The sequence below is a fragment of the Mirounga leonina genome, unplaced genomic scaffold, assembly GCF_011800145.1.
Source record: "Mirounga leonina isolate KUSES-001 unplaced genomic scaffold, KU_Mleo_1.0 Mir_91, whole genome shotgun sequence".
In the NCBI taxonomy this organism is placed as follows: domain Eukaryota; kingdom Metazoa; phylum Chordata; class Mammalia; order Carnivora; family Phocidae; genus Mirounga; species Mirounga leonina.
In genome coordinates this window covers 11847022-11865488 of record NW_023270839.1, presented here as the reverse complement: position 1 = coordinate 11865488, position 18467 = coordinate 11847022, and the positions used below count along the sequence as shown (strand labels likewise).

General features: G+C 38.9%; 1 protein-coding gene across 2 annotated transcripts in view; it reads right to left on the bottom strand.

Annotated features, from left to right (window-relative positions):
* Nucleotides 1-18467, bottom strand: part of FMN1 (formin 1) — a 283684-nt gene that overhangs the window by 222216 nt on the left and 43001 nt on the right. For both annotated transcript variants that reach the window (XM_034994221.1, XM_034994220.1), the window contains exon 3: nt 13207-13268. In XM_034994221.1, the coding sequence (XP_034850112.1) occupies nt 13207-13268 (62 nt within the window). The remainder of the gene's footprint in view (nt 1-13206; nt 13269-18467) is intronic.

The following is an 18467-nucleotide window of genomic DNA, read 5'->3' as shown; positions in this document are numbered from 1 at the left end:
CTTCTCCTGAGTCTCAATTGATTAGAAATTATGTATATGAATCACTGAGCACAGTACCTGGCATAGAGTTAGTACTTCGTATTCAGTAACTGATGGTAATCATCTCCAATCAAGTCAGAAAGCAAAGGGTACTCAGCATTCAAACTCTACAATCACACAGAATTTCTTCCCATCCCTTCCTAAAATGTCCTAGACCATACCCAATATTTTGCACTAAGAGCTTATTTTTCATGTACCTTCCAACACTGCTGCCCTCTCTATTCCATCAGTAGCCCTTTCAGGAAAAGACAGGATGCAGGAAGAAAGGGGATGAGGAAGGAAGGAAAAATAAAAGGAAAAGAAATATAAAAGTCCACCAAGATCTAAGAGCTCAAGGGACTTTTGCTTGGTATTCAAGAGACCATGGAGAAAGAGGATGAGAACATTCTTACTCAGCTCTTCTATGCTCCACACCAGGATCATCAACTGATGTCTCCACACCAGGCAATCAACATAAACAAGTAAAGGAGTCCAGATTTTAGGAGGAAGGGAAGATGGCAGCAAAGCAGGAAGACCCTAGGCTCCCTTCCTCCCAGGAATGCAAACAGATAACTATCAAATCATCCTAACTACCCAGGAAATCAACCTGAAGACTGGCAGAACAAACTCCCCAACTAAAGGTAGAAAAAAGGACACATCAAAGAAAGTATGAAGTGCAGAGATGTGGCTTGAGAGAGAAAAAGACCATGGTCACTGCAGTGGGGAGGGAGCAGCAGTCATGGAGAAGAGCAAGAGATAGACTAGCACACAGGAGAGCACACATGAGAAGGCAATTCCCCATAGCAACAGGCTTGGAAAGGGAAAGGGCACAAATTTCATGAGTTCTTGCAACCAGGGGGACTTAAAGACTGGAATTTTAAAGTCAGCATGGAGAACCAGAGGCATTGGGGCTGCTCTTGGAGAAAAGGCAGGCAAATAACCCACTAACTTACAGCATGCAAAGAGTGATCTGAAGAATGCCTGGGCACAGTGGGGAGGTTAGTTGCTCATCTTGGAGCATGTCCCAGACAGGCAGCATTCACAGAGAGACCCCTCAAGGAACAAAGGAAATGGCAGATGTCATTTCCCTCCCCCATCCCTTAGCAGGGCCACCTCTGGGAACCAGTGCAGCCCCAACACTTGCTACCTAACTTGCTCACACCAAGGCCCATGCCCTGCACTCTGGTGAAACTGCCCCTTCCAGTCATGCTTGCCTCAGTCCCAGCAAGAGAAGTCCCTTCCCCCAGAAGACAGCCCCAATCCCTGCTTTTACAGTGTCTCCCAATGTGGGAGTTTTACAGAGCCTTGATTCTGGTGGCAGTGGCGACAGGTCTCATTTCACAAACAGACCAGAGCACACCTAGATAAAATATGTCACATTCAGGTCAGGGACCAAACAGTGCCCACGACAGGCAAAGAGAGCCTCTGCATATGACTGGCCTGAAGGATAAAGTGGCCAGGACACAACAGCAGGGCACACATTGAAGACACTCCCAGAAGTGCCAGGCCCTGGGGAACAGGGGACACTACATGGCAGGGCACTATAGGACCTCTTCTTCATAAGGCCATTAACCTCAAGAACAGGAGACATAGCTGACTTTCCTAAAACACAGAAACAGGCACACTGACTTAGACTAAATGAGAAGACAGAGAAATTTATCCCAAATGAAAGAACAGGACAAGGCCAGGGCCAGAGATCTAAGCAAAACAAATATAAGTAATATGCCTAATGGAGTATTTAAAGTAATGATCATAAAGATTCTCACTGGACTTAAGAGTGGAAGACATTTGTGAGACCCTTAACACAGAGATAAGGAATAACATAGCAGAGATAAAGGGCTCAATAAATGAAATGAGAAACATGCTTGATGGGAGGAATAACAGGCTGGAAGAAGCAGAGGAACAAATTAATGACCCAGAAGAAAAAGTAATGGAAAGTAATGAAGCTGAACAAAAGAAAGAAAAAGAATTATGCATAATGAGAACAGACTTAGGGAACTCAGTGGCTCCATCAAACATAATAACATTCATATTTTAAGAGTCCCAGAAAAAGAAGAGAGAGAAAAGGGGGAAGAAAACTTATTTGAAGAAATAGTAGCTGAAAACTTCCCTATTCTGGGGAAGGAAAACAAATATCCATATCCAGAAGGCAGAAAACACCCAACAATATCAACAAAAGCAGATATGGACCAAGACATATTGTAATTAAACTGGCAAAATATAGTGATAAAGAAAAAATTTTTAAAAAGCAGCAAAACAAAAGAAGGCAGTAACATGAAGGGAAACCCCATAAGGCAAGCAGGAGATTTTTCAACAGAAACTTTACAAATCAGAAGGGATTGGCATGATGTATTCAAAGTGCTGATTGTGAAAAATCTGTAGCCAAGAATACTCTAACATTCAGAATAGAAGGAGAGTTAAAGAGTTTCCTAGACAAACAAGAACTGAAGGAATTCATGACCAAAAACCAGCCCTGCAAGAAATATTAAAGGGGACTCTTTGCATGGAAAAGAGAGACCAAAAATGACAGTATGGAGGTAGGAAACACAAAAGCTGTAACAATGAATATTTCTTTTTCTTTCCTTTTTTAAAAAAAAGATTTATTTATTTATTTATTTGAGAGAGAGAGAGCACAAGCAGGGAGAGTGTCAGGCAGAGGGAGAGGGAGAAGCAGGCTCCCCGCTGAGCAGGGAGCCCAATGTGGGGCTCAATCCCAAGACCCTGGTATCATGACCTGAGCCGAAGTTTCAGTCATGATATTCAGCTTAACCAACTGAGCCACCCAGGTGCCCCTACAATGAATATTTCTGTAAAATATCAGTCAAGAACTCACAGAATAAAATGATGTAAAATATGACAACATTTACCTAAAACATGGGGAGGAGAGGACAAAAGAATGGGTTCAAACTTAAATGACCATCAACTTAATACAGACTGCTTTATGCAAAAGAGGTTATAAACAAACCCAAAGGTAATCATATATCAAAAGCCACTAATAAATATGCAACGATAAAGAGAAAGAAATCCAAATGTCACTAAAGAAATAAAGACAAGAGGGGCGCCTGGGTGGCTCAGTCATTAAGCGTCTGCCTTCGGCTCAGGTCATGATCCCAGCGTCCTGGGATCGAGTCCCATGTCGGGCTCCCTGCTCTGTGGGAAGCCTGCTTCTCCCTCTCCCACTCCCCCTGCTTGTGTTCCCTCTCTTGCTGTGTCTCTCTCTGTCAAATAAATAAATAAAATCTTAAAAAAAAAAAAGAAAGAAAGAAAGACAAGAAAGGATCAGAGAAAATCTTCAGAAACAACCACAAAATAATATGACAATAAATATATATCAATTATTACTTTCAATGTAAATGGACTAATTGTTCCAGTCAAAAGACACAGGGTACCAGAATGGATAAAAAACCAAGACCCATCTATATACTGCCTACAAGAGACTCATTTTAGACTTAAGACACCTGCAGACTGAAAGTTAGGGGATGAAGAAATATCTATCGTGCAAATGGATGTCAAAAGAAAGCCAGAGTAGCAATACTTATATTGGACAAAATAGACTTTATTTTATTTTTTAAAGACTATATTCAATTTATTTGAGAGAGACTGTGTGCACAAGAGAGCAGGAGCAGGGGACAGAGGGAGAGGGAGAAGCAGGCTCCCCACTGAGCAGGGATCCTGACTTGGGGCTCGATCCCAGGACCCTGGGATCATGACCTGAACCAAAGGCAGACACTTAACCAGGCACACCTGAACAAAACTGACTTTAAAACAAAGACTGTAACAAGAGACAAAGAAGGGCACTATGTAATCATATGGGGGACAATCCAATACTAGCAATTGTTAATATTTATGCACCCAACATAGGAGCACCCAAATATATAAAACAGTTAATAACAAACATAAAGGTAATAATCAATAATAATACAATAGTAACGGGACTTTAACACCCCACTTACATCAATGGGCAGATCATCTAAACAGAAAATCAACAAGAAAACAACGGCTTTGAATGACACATTGGACTAGATGGATTTAACAGATATATTCAGAACATTCCATTCTAAAACATCAGAATACACATTCAAATGCACATAGAACATTCTCCAGAATAGATCTCATATTAAGCCACAAAACAACCCTCAACAAATTTAAGAAGATCAAAGTCATATCATGCATCTTTTCTGACCAAAATGCTGTGAAACTAGAAGTCAACCACAAGAAAAAATCTGCAAAGAGGATTATGGAGGTTAAATAACATGCTACTAAATGATGAATGGGCCAGCTAGGCAATAAAAGAAGAAATAAAAAAGTACATGGAAACAAATGAAAATGAAAACACAATGGTCTAAAACCTCTGGGATGCAGCAAAAGCAGTTCAAAGAAGGAAGTTCATATCAGTACGGGCCTACCTCAAGAAGCAAGAAAAATCTCAAACAATCCAACCTTATACCTAAAGGAGCTGAAAAAATGACAACAAACAAAAGCTAAAGCCAGCAGAAGGAAAGAAATAATAAAGATTAGCACAGAAATAAATGCTATAGTAACTGAAAAAACAATAGAACAGATCAATGAAACCAGAGGCTGGTTCTTTGAAAAAAAAAAAAAAAAACACAAAAAACAAAAAAACAATAAAATTGATAAACTTCTACTTATCAAGAAAAAAAGAGAAAGGACTCAAATAAAATCACAAATGAGAGGAGAAATAACAACCAACACCAGAGAAATACAAATAATTATAATATTACGAAAAGCTATACCCCAACAAATTGGACAATCTAGAAGAAATGGATAAATTCCCGGAAACATATAACCTCCTAAAACTGAAACAGGAAGAAATAGAAAAAAAAAATTTTTTTTTAAGATTTTATTTATTTATTTGGGAGAGAGAATGAGAGATAGAGAGCATGAGAGGGAGGAGGGTCAGAGGGAGAAGCAGACTCCCCGCTGAGCAGGGAGCCCGATGCGGGACTCGATCCCGGGACTCCAGGATCATGACCTGAGCCGAAGGCAGTCACTTAACCAACTGAGCCACCCAGGCGCCCGAGAAATAGAAAATTTGAAAAGACCAATAACTAGCAAAGATATTGAATCAGTAATCAAAAAACTCCCAATAAACAAAAGCCCAGGACAAGATGTGGCTTTGCAAGCGAAATCTACCAAACATTTAAAGAAGAGTTAATACCTATTCTTCTCAAACTATTCAAAAATAGAAAAGGAAGGAAAACTTCCAAATTCATCTTAGGAGGCCAAAAGTACCCTGATACCAAAACCAAGTAAAGACACCACTAAAAAAGAGAACTACTGGCCAATATCCCTGATGAACACAGATGTGATATCTGTGGGCTCTGGTCCAGGAAGCCAAGAGCCTAAGAAATATCTAAACCCCAGTAAACAAGCAAATCTACTAAATTCATAACATTGTATTCTATACCCACAATGAAACAATGAATTAAAATACTTCTCAACATTTAAAATTTTGTCTTCTTTTTTGACATCTCAGTAATGAATTATACTAATATCAGCACGTAGGGGAATACCATGAGGGTTTAATGAAATCATCATATTTCATAATTGTGAAGGTTTTGTTTATCCCTCTACAAATGACTCCCTTTCCCTCACAGTATTCTCAAGGAACTAATAGATTTAAATGTATTGTGTTGATAACAAAGAACATAACAAATGGAAACAGCTCAGGATTTATGTATCTTTTTTTTTTTTTTTTTTTAGGATTTATGTATCTTTATAAGTTTAGCTGTATCAGCTCAAGTGTAGTTTGTAATCAATTTTGTGTCAACAGCATGTGTAAACTATTAGAAATGGACCTGTGGGGTGGGCTGGAGAGAGAAAAGGAAGTCTACAAGTTTTGTTTAACGGAGGCCAACATACCATTTGGTTCTCTTGAGGACAACAAGGTACAATGTAAGTCAATTTCTAGTTTGGCCTCTGTCCCTGGATCATTTCACAGTGGGAGTTACCATATTAGAAATGTGACTGCATTGCACAACGAGCAGGGGCCTGCCAGAGGCCATTGCTCAGTCAAGTTTCCCCTCAGTTAGGGGCTATGCACGTGATGAATGGGGTTAATGAGAAAGTTTCCCGTAAAGGAAATGTCACTGTTGGCTAGTTCTTTCTTCTGTCCTACAATGCAAAGAACATTAGGTAAAAAGAGATAAAACAATCTGTCATTTCCATGGCACCTACTTCCAAACTGATGAAAGTGCTGGTCAAAAACAACATTCTTAAATCATCCAGAGCTCCTCAAAAGCCAGAAGGAGGGCACGCACTTCCCCCCAACTCGCCCTGACTTTCAAAATTGAAGAAGCAGAGAGCCAAAGAAGTCCTAGCCATCCCATGCTCATGCTTTCCTCCTGTCATAAAGAAGAGCAGGCCCTCCTGTAGAAGTTTCATTTATCATTCTAGGAGTTGCAGCCTTCACTGAGTTAGGCATCTGAAAAAGCACCAGGATGCTAGCATGCAGAGTATTACTGAAACATGAACACACTGCTCACAAAGACAAGCAGAGTGGAGAAGAGAGCCCATGTTAGAGGAACCTCCCAAAGAAACTAAAAGAATAAAAGGGCATGTGTAAAGAATGGGGATTTAGAGATTCTGAGTTAGATAACCCCAAGTCTGAAAGGACAACATGATGGATAAACCGAACTTTTTTTTTTTTCAAGCATGGTGGGGCCAATAATAAAATTCAAAGGCACTGTTAGAATTTATATGGCCTGGTCCCTCATTTTAGATATTAGGAAACTGAGCTGAAAGCACTCACATTGTTCACTGCCCCAAACCCAAGACCACAATCCAGACCTTCTGATTCTGGATCCAATGTTCTTTCCAGTAATGCAACACCGATTAATGTAAAGGGTCAGATAGGTCTAGGTGGATTCAAATTCAGGTTCTCCCACTGACTAGTCCAGGACTTCTGACCAGTCAGTCTCTGGGAAACTCATGTTTTATCATCTATAAAATGGTAACAAATCTATTACTTAGCTTATATTTCTACATTTATGCTTTATAATACTAATGTTAAATACCTAGAACAAAGGTTGGCACATTGTAGGGATTTGATTAAATTTAGGTACTATTATTTTTCGATCACAGGTGGTTATTTAAGAAATGTTTGTGCATCATCTATGTGGCCAAGCACTTTGCTAGGTACTTGCAAAGAGAGGGAAAAAAAAAAATCATTGCTCTCTCCAAGGTGCCTACAATCAGCAGATTCATAAACAGGACTTTAGGACAGTATGAAAAGAGTAGTGAAACCATTCGAAGAATTTAACTTGAACTTAAGGAAGTGGATTATACATTGAGATAAGATTATATGAATCACAAAAACAGACACATAGATGAATGGAACAGAATAGAGAGCCCAGAAATGGACCCTCAACTCTATGGTCAACTAATCTTCGACAAAGCAGGAAAGAATGTCCAATGGAAAAAAGACAGTCTCTTCAACAAATGGTGTTGGGAAAAATGGACAGCCACATGCAGAAGAAGGAAACTGGGCCATTTCCTTACACCACACACAAAAATAGACTCAAAATGGTTGAAAGACCTCAATGTGAGACAGGAGTCCATCAAAATCCTAAAGGAGACAAAGGCAGCAACCTCTTCAACCTCAGCCGCAGCAACTTCTTCTTAGAAACATCGCCAAAGGCAAGGGAAGTAAAGGCAAAAATGAACTATTGGGACTTCATCAAGATAAAAAGCTTTTGCACAGCAAAAGAAACAGTCGACAAAACCAAAAGACAACCGACAGAATGGGAGCAGCTATTTGCAAATGACATATCAGATAAAGGGCTAGTATCCAAAATCTATAAAGAACTTCTTAAACTCAACACCCAAATTACAAATGATCCAATCAAGAAATGGGCAGAAGACATGAACAGACATTTTTCCAAAGAAGACATCCAAATGGCCAACAGACACATGAAAAAGTGCTCCACATCACTCGGCATCAGGGAAATCCAAATCAAAACTCAATGAGATACCACCTCACACCAGTCAGAATGGCTAAAATTAACAAGTCAGGAAATGACAGATGTTGGCGGGGATGCGGAGAAAGGGGAACCCTCCTACACTGTTGGTGGGAATGCAGGCTGGTGTGGCCACTCTGGAAAACAGTATGGAGGTTCCTCAAAAAGTTGAAAATAGAGCTACCATACGATCCAGCAATTGCACTACTGGGTATTTACCCCAAAGATACAAATGTAGGGATCCGAAAGGGTACATGCACCCCGATGTTTATAGCAGCAATGTCCACAATAGCCAAACTGTGGAAAGAGCCAAGATGTCCATCGACAGATAAATGGATAAAGATGTGGTATAGATATACAATGGAATATTATGCAGCCATCAAAAGGAATGAAATCTTGCCATTTGCAACAACGTGGATAGAACTGGAGGGTATTAAGCTGAGCGAAATAAGTCAATCAGAGAAACACATGTATCATATGACCTCACTGATATGAGGAATTCTTAATCTCAGGAAACAAACTGAGGGTTGCTGGAGTGGTGGGGGGTGGGAGGGATGGGGTGGCTGGGTGATAGATATTGGGGAGGGTATGTGCTATGGTGAGTGCTGTGAATTGTGTAAGTCTGTTGAATCACAGACCTGTACCTCTGAAACAAATAATACCTTATATGCTAAAAAAAAAAAAAAAAAGAAGAAGAAGAAGAAGACAGCAGGAGGGGAAGAAAGAAGAGGGGGAAATCGGAGGGGAAGACGAACCATGAGAGACTATGGACTCTCAAAAACAAACTGAGGGTTCTAGGGGGGGTGGGGTTAGCCTGGTGATGGATATTAAGGAGGGCATGTTCTGCATGGAGCACTGGGTGTTATATGCAAACAATGAATTATGGAACACTACATCAAAAACTAATGATGTAGGGCGCCTGGGTGGCTCAGTTGGTTAGGCGACTGCCTTCAGCTCAGGTCATGATCCTGGAGTCCCTGGATCGAGGCCCGCATCGGGCTCCCTGCTCGGCGGGGAGTCTGCTTCTCCCTCTGACCCTCCCGCCTCTCATGTGCTCTCTCTCATTCTCTCTCTCTCAAATAAATAAATAAAATCTTTTAAAAAAAATAAAAAAAAAACAAAAACTAATGAAGTAATGTATGGTGATTAACATAACATAATAAAAAATAATGAAGAAAAAAACAAAAACCTTTAAATATTTTAAATGCAAAAATAAGATTATACGAATCAACATAGAGCAATCTTCAAAAAAAATCTTGATCCTAGGAATCTCAGAAAAGTAACTCTTTATTTGTACCATGGGAGAATTAGTTTTATCATGTGCCTTAAAAGGGCAGGTCTGAAATACATTTCTACCCAATAGTTATGAACTTGGGCAATGGCAACCCCAGGCAAAAATTTCTCAGATAAGTAAGAACCTGTAAAGGTAAGGTACTGTCTTTTTTAAAATGAAGTTGGGGGCACCTGGGTGGCTCAGTCGTTAAGCGTCTGCCTTCGGCTCAGGTCATGATCCCAGGGTCCTGGGATCGAGCCCTGCATCGGGCTCCCTGCTCCGCGGGAAGCCTGCTTCTCCCTCTCCCACTCCCCTTGCTTCTGTTCCGTCTCTCGCTATCTCTCTCTCTCTCTGTCAAATAAATAAATAAAATCTTTAAAAAAATTAAAAAAATAAAAATAAATAAAAATAAATAAAAATAAAAATGAAGTCAGTAACACAGAACTATCCAAAAATGAAAAATTAACCAGATGATGCTGAGTGTCACGAAGTCATCATAAACCCTCAAAGCTGAGTTTGCTAAATGAAGGGCATCCTTGGACAAAATTGAAGAATTTGGTGTGGTTATATTATAAATGACATAAAATAGCGAAGTCATAAGAAATGTTTGATCTGCCACTACTCTCCTACTGGAGATCGGAGTTAGCCAAATGCTCTGTTTATGTAGAAGGTGTCTAAACATGGATGCTGAGAATGGTTTTCATTCAAAGCATCAATAAATCTTTGTTGTTGAATAAGGGAATATGCATGTGAGTTGCTACACATTTTGAAAAGCCAGTTCTAGGACTAAGCCCTGGGGCCTTTCTATAGTGCAGCACTCCATACATACTGACTGCAGAGCATACATGAGATTACAAACTCCAGACTCCCCCCACTTATTAGCTTTGGGACTCTGTGCTAGAAAGGTCAACTTCAAATCATTTTAGATGGTAAGGTTTCCATTTTGCTGGTGGGGAAACTGAATAATTAAGTGATTTCTCTCTGAATCTATACCCCAAAGCAATAGACTGCTGGGGTGCTTGGGTGATGCAGTCAGTTGAGCAACCAATTCTTGGTTTTGGCTCAAGTCCTGCTCTCAGTGTTAGGGGATTGAGCCCCATGTCGGGCTCCATGCTGAGCATGGAGTCTGCTTGAGATTCTCTCTCCCTCTCCTTCTGCCTCTCCTGCTCATGCTCACTCTCATTCTCTCTCAAATAAATAAAGAAATCTTTTTTTTTTAAAGATTTTTATTTATTTATTCATGAGAGACAGAGAGAGAGAGAGAGGCAGAGGGAGAAGCAGGCTCCCAAGGAGCAGAGAGCCCGATGCGGGACTCAATCCCAGGACCCTGGGATCATGACCTGAGCCGAAGGCAGACGCTTAACCATCTGAGCCACCCAGGCGCCCAAATAAAGAAATCTTAAAAAAAAAAAAAAAATAGCTGATTTAGGTTCTTCGTTTATTAAATCATGCCATTTCTTTAAAGTCTGTGAAAACAAACTAAAAAAACTAATGGTGATACACATCAATTCTTGTATATAGTGACAGAATGAATCACTTTTCCTGTGAATGTTAAGCATGAAATCCTTTTTATTCTAGAAAGGCATGCTGAAGAAGTCCTGAAATACACCTGACTTCTCCATGACATGCAAGTGGAGAAAGGAAACCTAACAGACAATGAGGGCTGCCAATAGAAATCACATATAAGGAAATGAACATCAAAATAACAGCTCTGTTACCAGTGTCTTCTACTAGTCCTGTGACAACAGATGTAGCTGTTTCTTTGTGGAATAAAACAAGTGGAGATGGTGTTCAGTGAGCACACACAAGCACAGCTAGGCTGGGTCACCGCCTGTTTTATGAGCTCTATCTGTTCTGACTGGTTGGTGTTGCTGTCTATCTAGTTATTTTCAACTCCCAGAGAATAGGGGTTAATTAAAGCAGAAAGGGGCCAGGTAGAGGAAGTGGCCCAGAGTGGGGACAGTGGCAAACTGGAGAACACATATCCCAGTTGAAGTAGACACCTGCTTACTCAATCCCAGCTGGTTGAAGTCAAGAAAACAAGCCCACTGTTGCCAGAATTTCTAATTTTTTCTTAGAAACTCCTCCATATTTTTAAAATGTATATTCCTAATTCAATCTTTAAAATGCTGTGTTTGCCCAAAAACACTTCTTTAGGTCAGATCAGGGATAAGAGTTGCCAGTTTCCTATTGAAGGCTGTCAGCCTGTGATTGCTGGAAATAGTTCCAAAGTACAGGTAAGTGTATGGATTGGGTACACCGCCCCCAACCTGATGGCAGGAGTGTGTCATGGCCACAGGGTTTCAGCAATTTTATACGAATCATAAATATGGTACAAAAAGAATTTAAGTTTACTAATAGCATCCAGAGAACAGATAATCCTTTCACAGACAAAAAAAAACTAAAGACACAATTAGGAACACCTTTTCACCTTTATTATTGTCAATCAAATCTTGATTTAACTTCTATTTTAACTGGAGATCATGATCGCAATATACTTTCTCTCCTTCCACTTACTCTTCTCTTTTCCTTCTTCAACCTTTCCTTAGTTTGAGATATAAGATCATTGAACTTTTGTGGAGATGACACAAGATACTATATGTAATATACTTAGAACAATGCCCAGCACAAAGTAAGAACTCAAAAACAGTAATAGCCTGCTGTTACCATGAATATTATTTAGCTATCAAAGCCTCACAGGGCTGCTTTAAAACCTGGAGAAGCCAATGTTAACTTACAACTGAGCTCTTACACAAAACTTCTGCTCACAGAATCACTTCTGTGCCTAACCTCTTTAGCAATCTGTTTCTTAAATGAATCCCCATTTCACTTCCTCTGAGAAGCTGAGAATCTTTCGCACACCAGAACAAAGAAGAGAGGTCTCTGTAGCGCATTTTGCAACAAAAGAGCTAAGGGCCTCCACCTCTCTTTTCCCCCTAGGAGACAGAGGTACTTTTCCAGTTTTGGTTGTTTGTTTCTTTGTGAAATGGACTCATTCCCCCTTCCAAACTGCTTAAAACAAGCTGAATTTATACATCACCTGACCTATTTAATAATCTTCTTTTGCTATTTGCAATGGCTTAACCTATAATCCAATACAGTGTCTCAGTTATGTTAAAAAGCACATTATCACTTATTGGAAAGAAGAATATTTGATCCACAAATTCATTGAATTAGCAAGTAATGAGTTAGCACCAAACAAACACCAAGTTTTATTTAAATTTTGTTCTTATCCTCTAAGGTATGGGTCAACCCAGCCATCAGGAAACTAGAATCAGTGCTTGATTCAATATTTAGTTACCTGAAATTAAAACTCTACAACTTTCTGTCATTGGCACTGCAAGCAAAGACCAAACATTAAAGGAGGGACAATTAGATAGTGGGAGGAAGTAAATAATCCCTCAGTCTTTCTGGGATCAAGTCAGCAATTTCCAAGCACTCCCTGGGGATAGAGAATGGATGGCTCAGCACAACTCTGGCTCCTACCAGGGCCACTTCCCTAAGTGCCTTGATCTGCATGACATCATATTTCAGGGATAGCCTGAGATGGATGGATACAAATACATGAATGGGAAAGTCAAACAAAACAGCTTACAGTGTGCATAGGAAAAATAGGTTTTTAAAGACTTCTTACAAAGAGTAAAATTCTAAATACTCGCTCTTGTTTCCTGCTTTTCAAATAAAACCAATATTTTCTCCAAGCATATCATTTTCCCAGTCAAAGGCACTTGCATTTCTTAAAAATAGGAATTGAATTATATTAAAAATGGAGTGCAAGTTTTCCCTCCCCAGGATAAACGCAGTGCCTGCTGGCAGGTACCAGCTGCAGATGCTGTCTAAGCAAATATGGCAACAAAAGGGGAATATTTACTTCGGCACATGAGAAAATGAGGTAGCAGTCTCAATAACCGGTTCAGTAGAATCAAAGAGATATACCTGTAGGTTTTCAATTTCTTCTTTGTGTTCCCTCTTCAAGTGTAAAATAGCAGCTTGGTATTCTGTAAGATCACAAAAGAAGCCGATTACAAAAAAGCACAAAATTATACACAAAATTCAAGTGAGCATCTCCAAGAGGCCAGAGTCCCTCCTGCAAATAAACTAAGTCAATAAATGCCACAGTTTGACATTAACCTGACAAGAGATGTTGAAAACTGGGACAAGATAGGACAAGTCGCTTAGGATAGAAGGGAAATTTCCTTCCATTTGGCAAACGCTGAATTATGAGAGGCCCCAAATTAAGCAGAGAGGATAGGGTTAAAAAAAGCATGATGAGTGTTCCAGATAAAGACTGGGTCAGGTGTTTGTCTTTAAGAAGGAGTTGGAAGCTCAGGCAGCACTGAGAACAAATACAGACGTGTTAAGAGCAGACACACAGGAAATAAAACTTTGTATGTGAGATCAGAGAACTCTATTTTTAACTGGTTAAAAAAAAAAAAAATCTCCATTTGAATGCAAGGCTAAGCAAGCATCCAGGGCTGATTTTAATCTTTAGATCCCTTCAGAAAGTCAAAACCATTTGTCATTTGGATGAGATAATCTAGGGTGAGTTGAGGTTGAAAGGAGGACAAAAATAAATTTCTGATCCAATTTTAGCCTGGGTCTAATAATGTTTATTCCAACAAAAAGTCCCAAGTGTACACAAGAACTCCAGCCAACAACTAAAACTACCAGCCCGCTGGCTAAGCATGAAGCGGCTCTGACAACTTTATTTCCAGCAGGACGACTAAGTATGTGGGGTCATAGAACTATACAGACTGGAGGACCACAAAGCAAAATGCTATGGAAAAACATTTTTGTGGGCTAAGTTGTTACCTTAACAATGTGTTTGGGGTTGTGAGTATGAGTACTAAAGAAGCAGTTAGATGTCATTTAAAAAATATATGAAAGGATAGGCTATTTCTTCAGGTGGATTTCAGAAATCAGGCATGAAAATTCAGGTGTCAATTCAAAAATGGATGAGGGAAATCTTTGGTAAAGCCACAACAGGACAGGAGTGTTGCTGTTATTATAAATGGTCACACCGCTGCTCTTATGGGGAATGTGTTACATTGAGCTATGAATCTGTCAGCAAGTTCTGTGAACTTTACATCCAAACCATACCTTGAATCAAACCACTTCTCACCATCCCCACACTCACCAACCACCCCTATGGTCCAAGCTACCACAGTTTTCTCCTTGACCTCTGCAATAACCTAGAAAGTTTGCCTGCTTTGACTCTTAACACCACCACCATACCCATTCTTCTACAGCAGTCTGAATAATCTAGTAAAGGCCTGAACCAGATTATCTTATCCCGGGCTTTCCAATGCACTTAGAGTGAAATCCCAACTCTTACTGCAGCCCATAACACCCTTCACAACATGGCACCTACATGCCTCTCCCTGTCTTTGCCTTGTTCGTTACAGACCAGGCACTCTGGCTTTCTTGCTATTCCTTGAACTTGTCAAGTTTTTTTCTACCTCAAAATCTTTACTAATATTGGAGACAACGATATGGATTGTATTTATTGAGCATTTACTATATATGAGGCATTATTTAAGTACTTCATATGTATGGACTCATTTTTTCTCCCACAATAACCCTGTCATGTAGGTACATTATCCCCATTAATGATGAAGAAGTCAATGCATAAAGAAGTTAAGCAGCTTTCTTATTTAAGAAAGATGAATAAATTGCAGAGCTAGAAAACATATATAATTCAAGAGTGAATATATAAACAAATTGTGGTATAGCTATAGAAGGGAATACTACTCAGCAATACTAAGGAATCACTATTGATACATACTTCAACATAAATCAATCTCAAGATATTACACAGAGTGAAAAAGTCTCAGAAGTCTAATTATTGTTTAATTCCATTTATATGACATTCCGGAAAAGACAAAACCATAGGGATAAAAACAGATCACGGCAGCAGTGGCCAAGGTTGGGGGGATGCTTGTATTTGATTATGAAGGGGCCGCACACAAAGGAATTTTGGGGGTGATGTAACATTTCTCTATCCTGATTACTGTGGTGGGTACATGAATTTGCACATGAGCTAAAACTCACGGAACTGTGCACCAAAAAGTTAATTTTATACTATGTTAATTTCTTAAAAATTACATCAAATGTTTTACTTTTAAATGTTTTCCCTAGGAGACTCAGCCTAACTCAAGAACACCTGTTACTACTATTTCTATTCATTGTTTTCCTAAGGGTACTAGTGGATGCAATTGGATAAGAAAAAAGAAAACATGGGTGCACACACATGCACACACACATTTATATATAAAAATAAAGGAAAAAATTAAGCTATTATTCACTATGAACATGTATTTAGAAAAATTCAAAAGACTGCCTGCAGATAACATATTGAAATTAATACATAGTTTAGTAAAGTTGCTGGATATAAAAAAATCCTGATGCCAGCAACAGTTTCAAAAAGAAAACTTAACATTCACAGTACCCCGAAAGCACAAAGTACTTAAAAAAACCTCATAAATTTTTAAGACCTCATGAGAAAACAGAAACATTGTGTCGAAATGTATTACCAAGGAAGAGATAGAGAGTAAGCCATGTTTTTGATAAGACTCAATACTGTAAAGATGTTAATTTTCCCAAGTTGATCTATTGATTCAGTGCAATCCTGTTAAGCATTTCTAAGAGTTTGGGGGTTTTTTTTGAACAATGTATATTCTAAAATATACATTGAAGCACAGATGTGCAAAAAGCCCATAAGAGCCCAGAAACTTGAAAATATAAAGATGAGATAACTTGCCTTACCATTTAATAAGAATTATTTTTAATTATCACAACATAATTAAAATAGCATAGTGCTGAAAGAGGGGTAACAGATAATAGAATAAAGGACTCAGAAAGACACGGTGAATTCATGGTCTCTTTATAGGACGGAAGTATCATGGAAGATCTTTGTTTATACTAAGAATGTTTTTTCTAATAATTATTGATTGGGAAATGTGGATATGTATATGGAAAAATGAAAATTGGATCCCAACTTTATACCAGAAAATAATCTATTTTAAGTTGATTAAAAGCTAAATTGTAAAAAGCAAAACTACAAATGTTTAGTACGACAATACAGCATAATATTTTTATAATTTCAGGTTAGGAAAAACTTAAGATTCAAAAAGCATTACATATAAAGGAAAGAAAATTGATAAATTTGACTACATTAAAAGAAAGAACTTCTTTTCACAATATGTCATAAAAAGAGGGAAAAGACAAGGCCACAGGTTGGGAAAATACACTTAAATAATTAAAGATCATGGGTGTGTCCGTGCGCGCGTGTACTCCTACAAAACTACAGAAAACAAAAAATGGGTAAAAAATGTCAATAAGCACTCTAAAAAGACAACATACGAGTAACAATTATATTCAAAGGTGCTCATTCTCATTAGTAATCAGGAATATTGAAAGCCTGACAAAACTGAGTGTTGGTGTAGATGTGGAGCAATGGAATGCTCACATAACTGTGGCAGGAGTGCAAACTGGTGCAATCACTGTGAAAAGTGTTCGGCATTTTCTAATAAAGCTGAAGCTACTCATACCTCCCTACCCAACAATCTTTATCCTGGCTACACACAAATGGAAAAAAATGACAAAAGGAAAGCAAATAATAGTAACTAAAGTCAGGATGATGGTGGGAACCAGGAGAAGACAAATTGAGTTGGGTTATGAGCAAGGTGGCATCATATGAGTGTTCAAGGAAAAATTACTCTTTAACTTCGATGTGTTTTATGTCATTTTCTTTATGTATACCTAACATTAAAATGTAAGAAAAAAAGAATAATCAAAAATCAATTCCAGGCCTTTACAAAGCAGGCAAATTGTAGCTAAACCAACCTTCTTACAAAACTGATGCTCCTTGGAAATAAAACCCACATTCTAAATAGAAATTACACATAGAATATATTTTGAAATGATTCATTTTGTGTAAATTGTACCTGTAAGGGTGTGACAGAGTCATGACTAATTTACAGATTGATGAAGGAGACCATTGTAAAGCTAACACCCAGGAAATCATGATTCATCTCTTCTTCAAATATTTTTGCCCATGGTCCCAGTATAACAAAGGACACACTCCCATTATGGAGAAGGATAAGATGGAATCTGCAGGCAACATGTAAAAGGGAGAAGTTAATGCCTTCACTGGTGGAAGGCTCATGCCACGGGCTCACAAGAGAATGCTAAGAGAATATAAAGGTTACAGAATTGTGAGTCTAAGCTAGGTTGGTGGTTTCCAAATATGTCTTGTTAGTGGCAGTCCTCTCCCTCCACGTTTTCTAAGTTTGCAAATGCAAGAGGAGAGCCCCTGTCACATGGAGGTGAGGATGGTGAGGCAGAGGTCTCAATTCAAGACTAAGGATGTTTTTGTTTGTTAAAAAGAGAATTTCACCCTGGTATTCAGTAGCGGAATAATGGGAATAATGGGAATAATGCATGAAGAGGAGAAATCAAGATTTTGAGTATCAGGGCTTGAAAAGGGCAGACCACTTTGAAGCTACATTAGCCCCAAAGGAAATTAACAAATAAATTCAATTAATCTAGCCCCCAGAAAAGAAACTTCAAGAATATCTTTTAAGAAAATAACATATTGCGGAGCCTGGGTGGCTCAGTCAGTTAAGTGTCTGCCTTCGGCTCAGGTCATGATCCCAGAGTCCTGGGATCAAGTCCCGCATTGGGCTCCCTGCTCAGCGGGGAGTCTGCTTCTCCCTCTCCCTCTGCCTGCTGCTCTGTCTGCTCTCTCTCTCTTTCTCTCTCTCTCAAATAAATAAATAAAATCTTAAAAAAAAAAGAAAAGAAAAGAACATATTCTATTAAAAGACAAAAATAGGAAAAGGATCCTGACTGGCAGGATTCAACATGTGGGGAAAAAATATGTAAGAACTTTCCTCCCTAAAAATAAAACTCTTTCTAGTCGAGTACTTAATCTAATTGATACATATCCCTTTTGTAGTACAAATCTTTTTTTTAATCCGTTCACAACAACAAAACAGCCCTTCTGCCAGGTATCATTAGAGCCTGTGTCTTCCGATCCACCAAGAGTGGCACTGAAGGTGATCTCACTATCATGGGAAGGCATGTAGCAACCAGAGCTACAGTGCAGACTGGCTCAGCTTCCTTTAATTATATATGGATACAGGGATCACCGAGTGCTACTTCTCAGCACTCAACACAGATTAATATAGGCCATC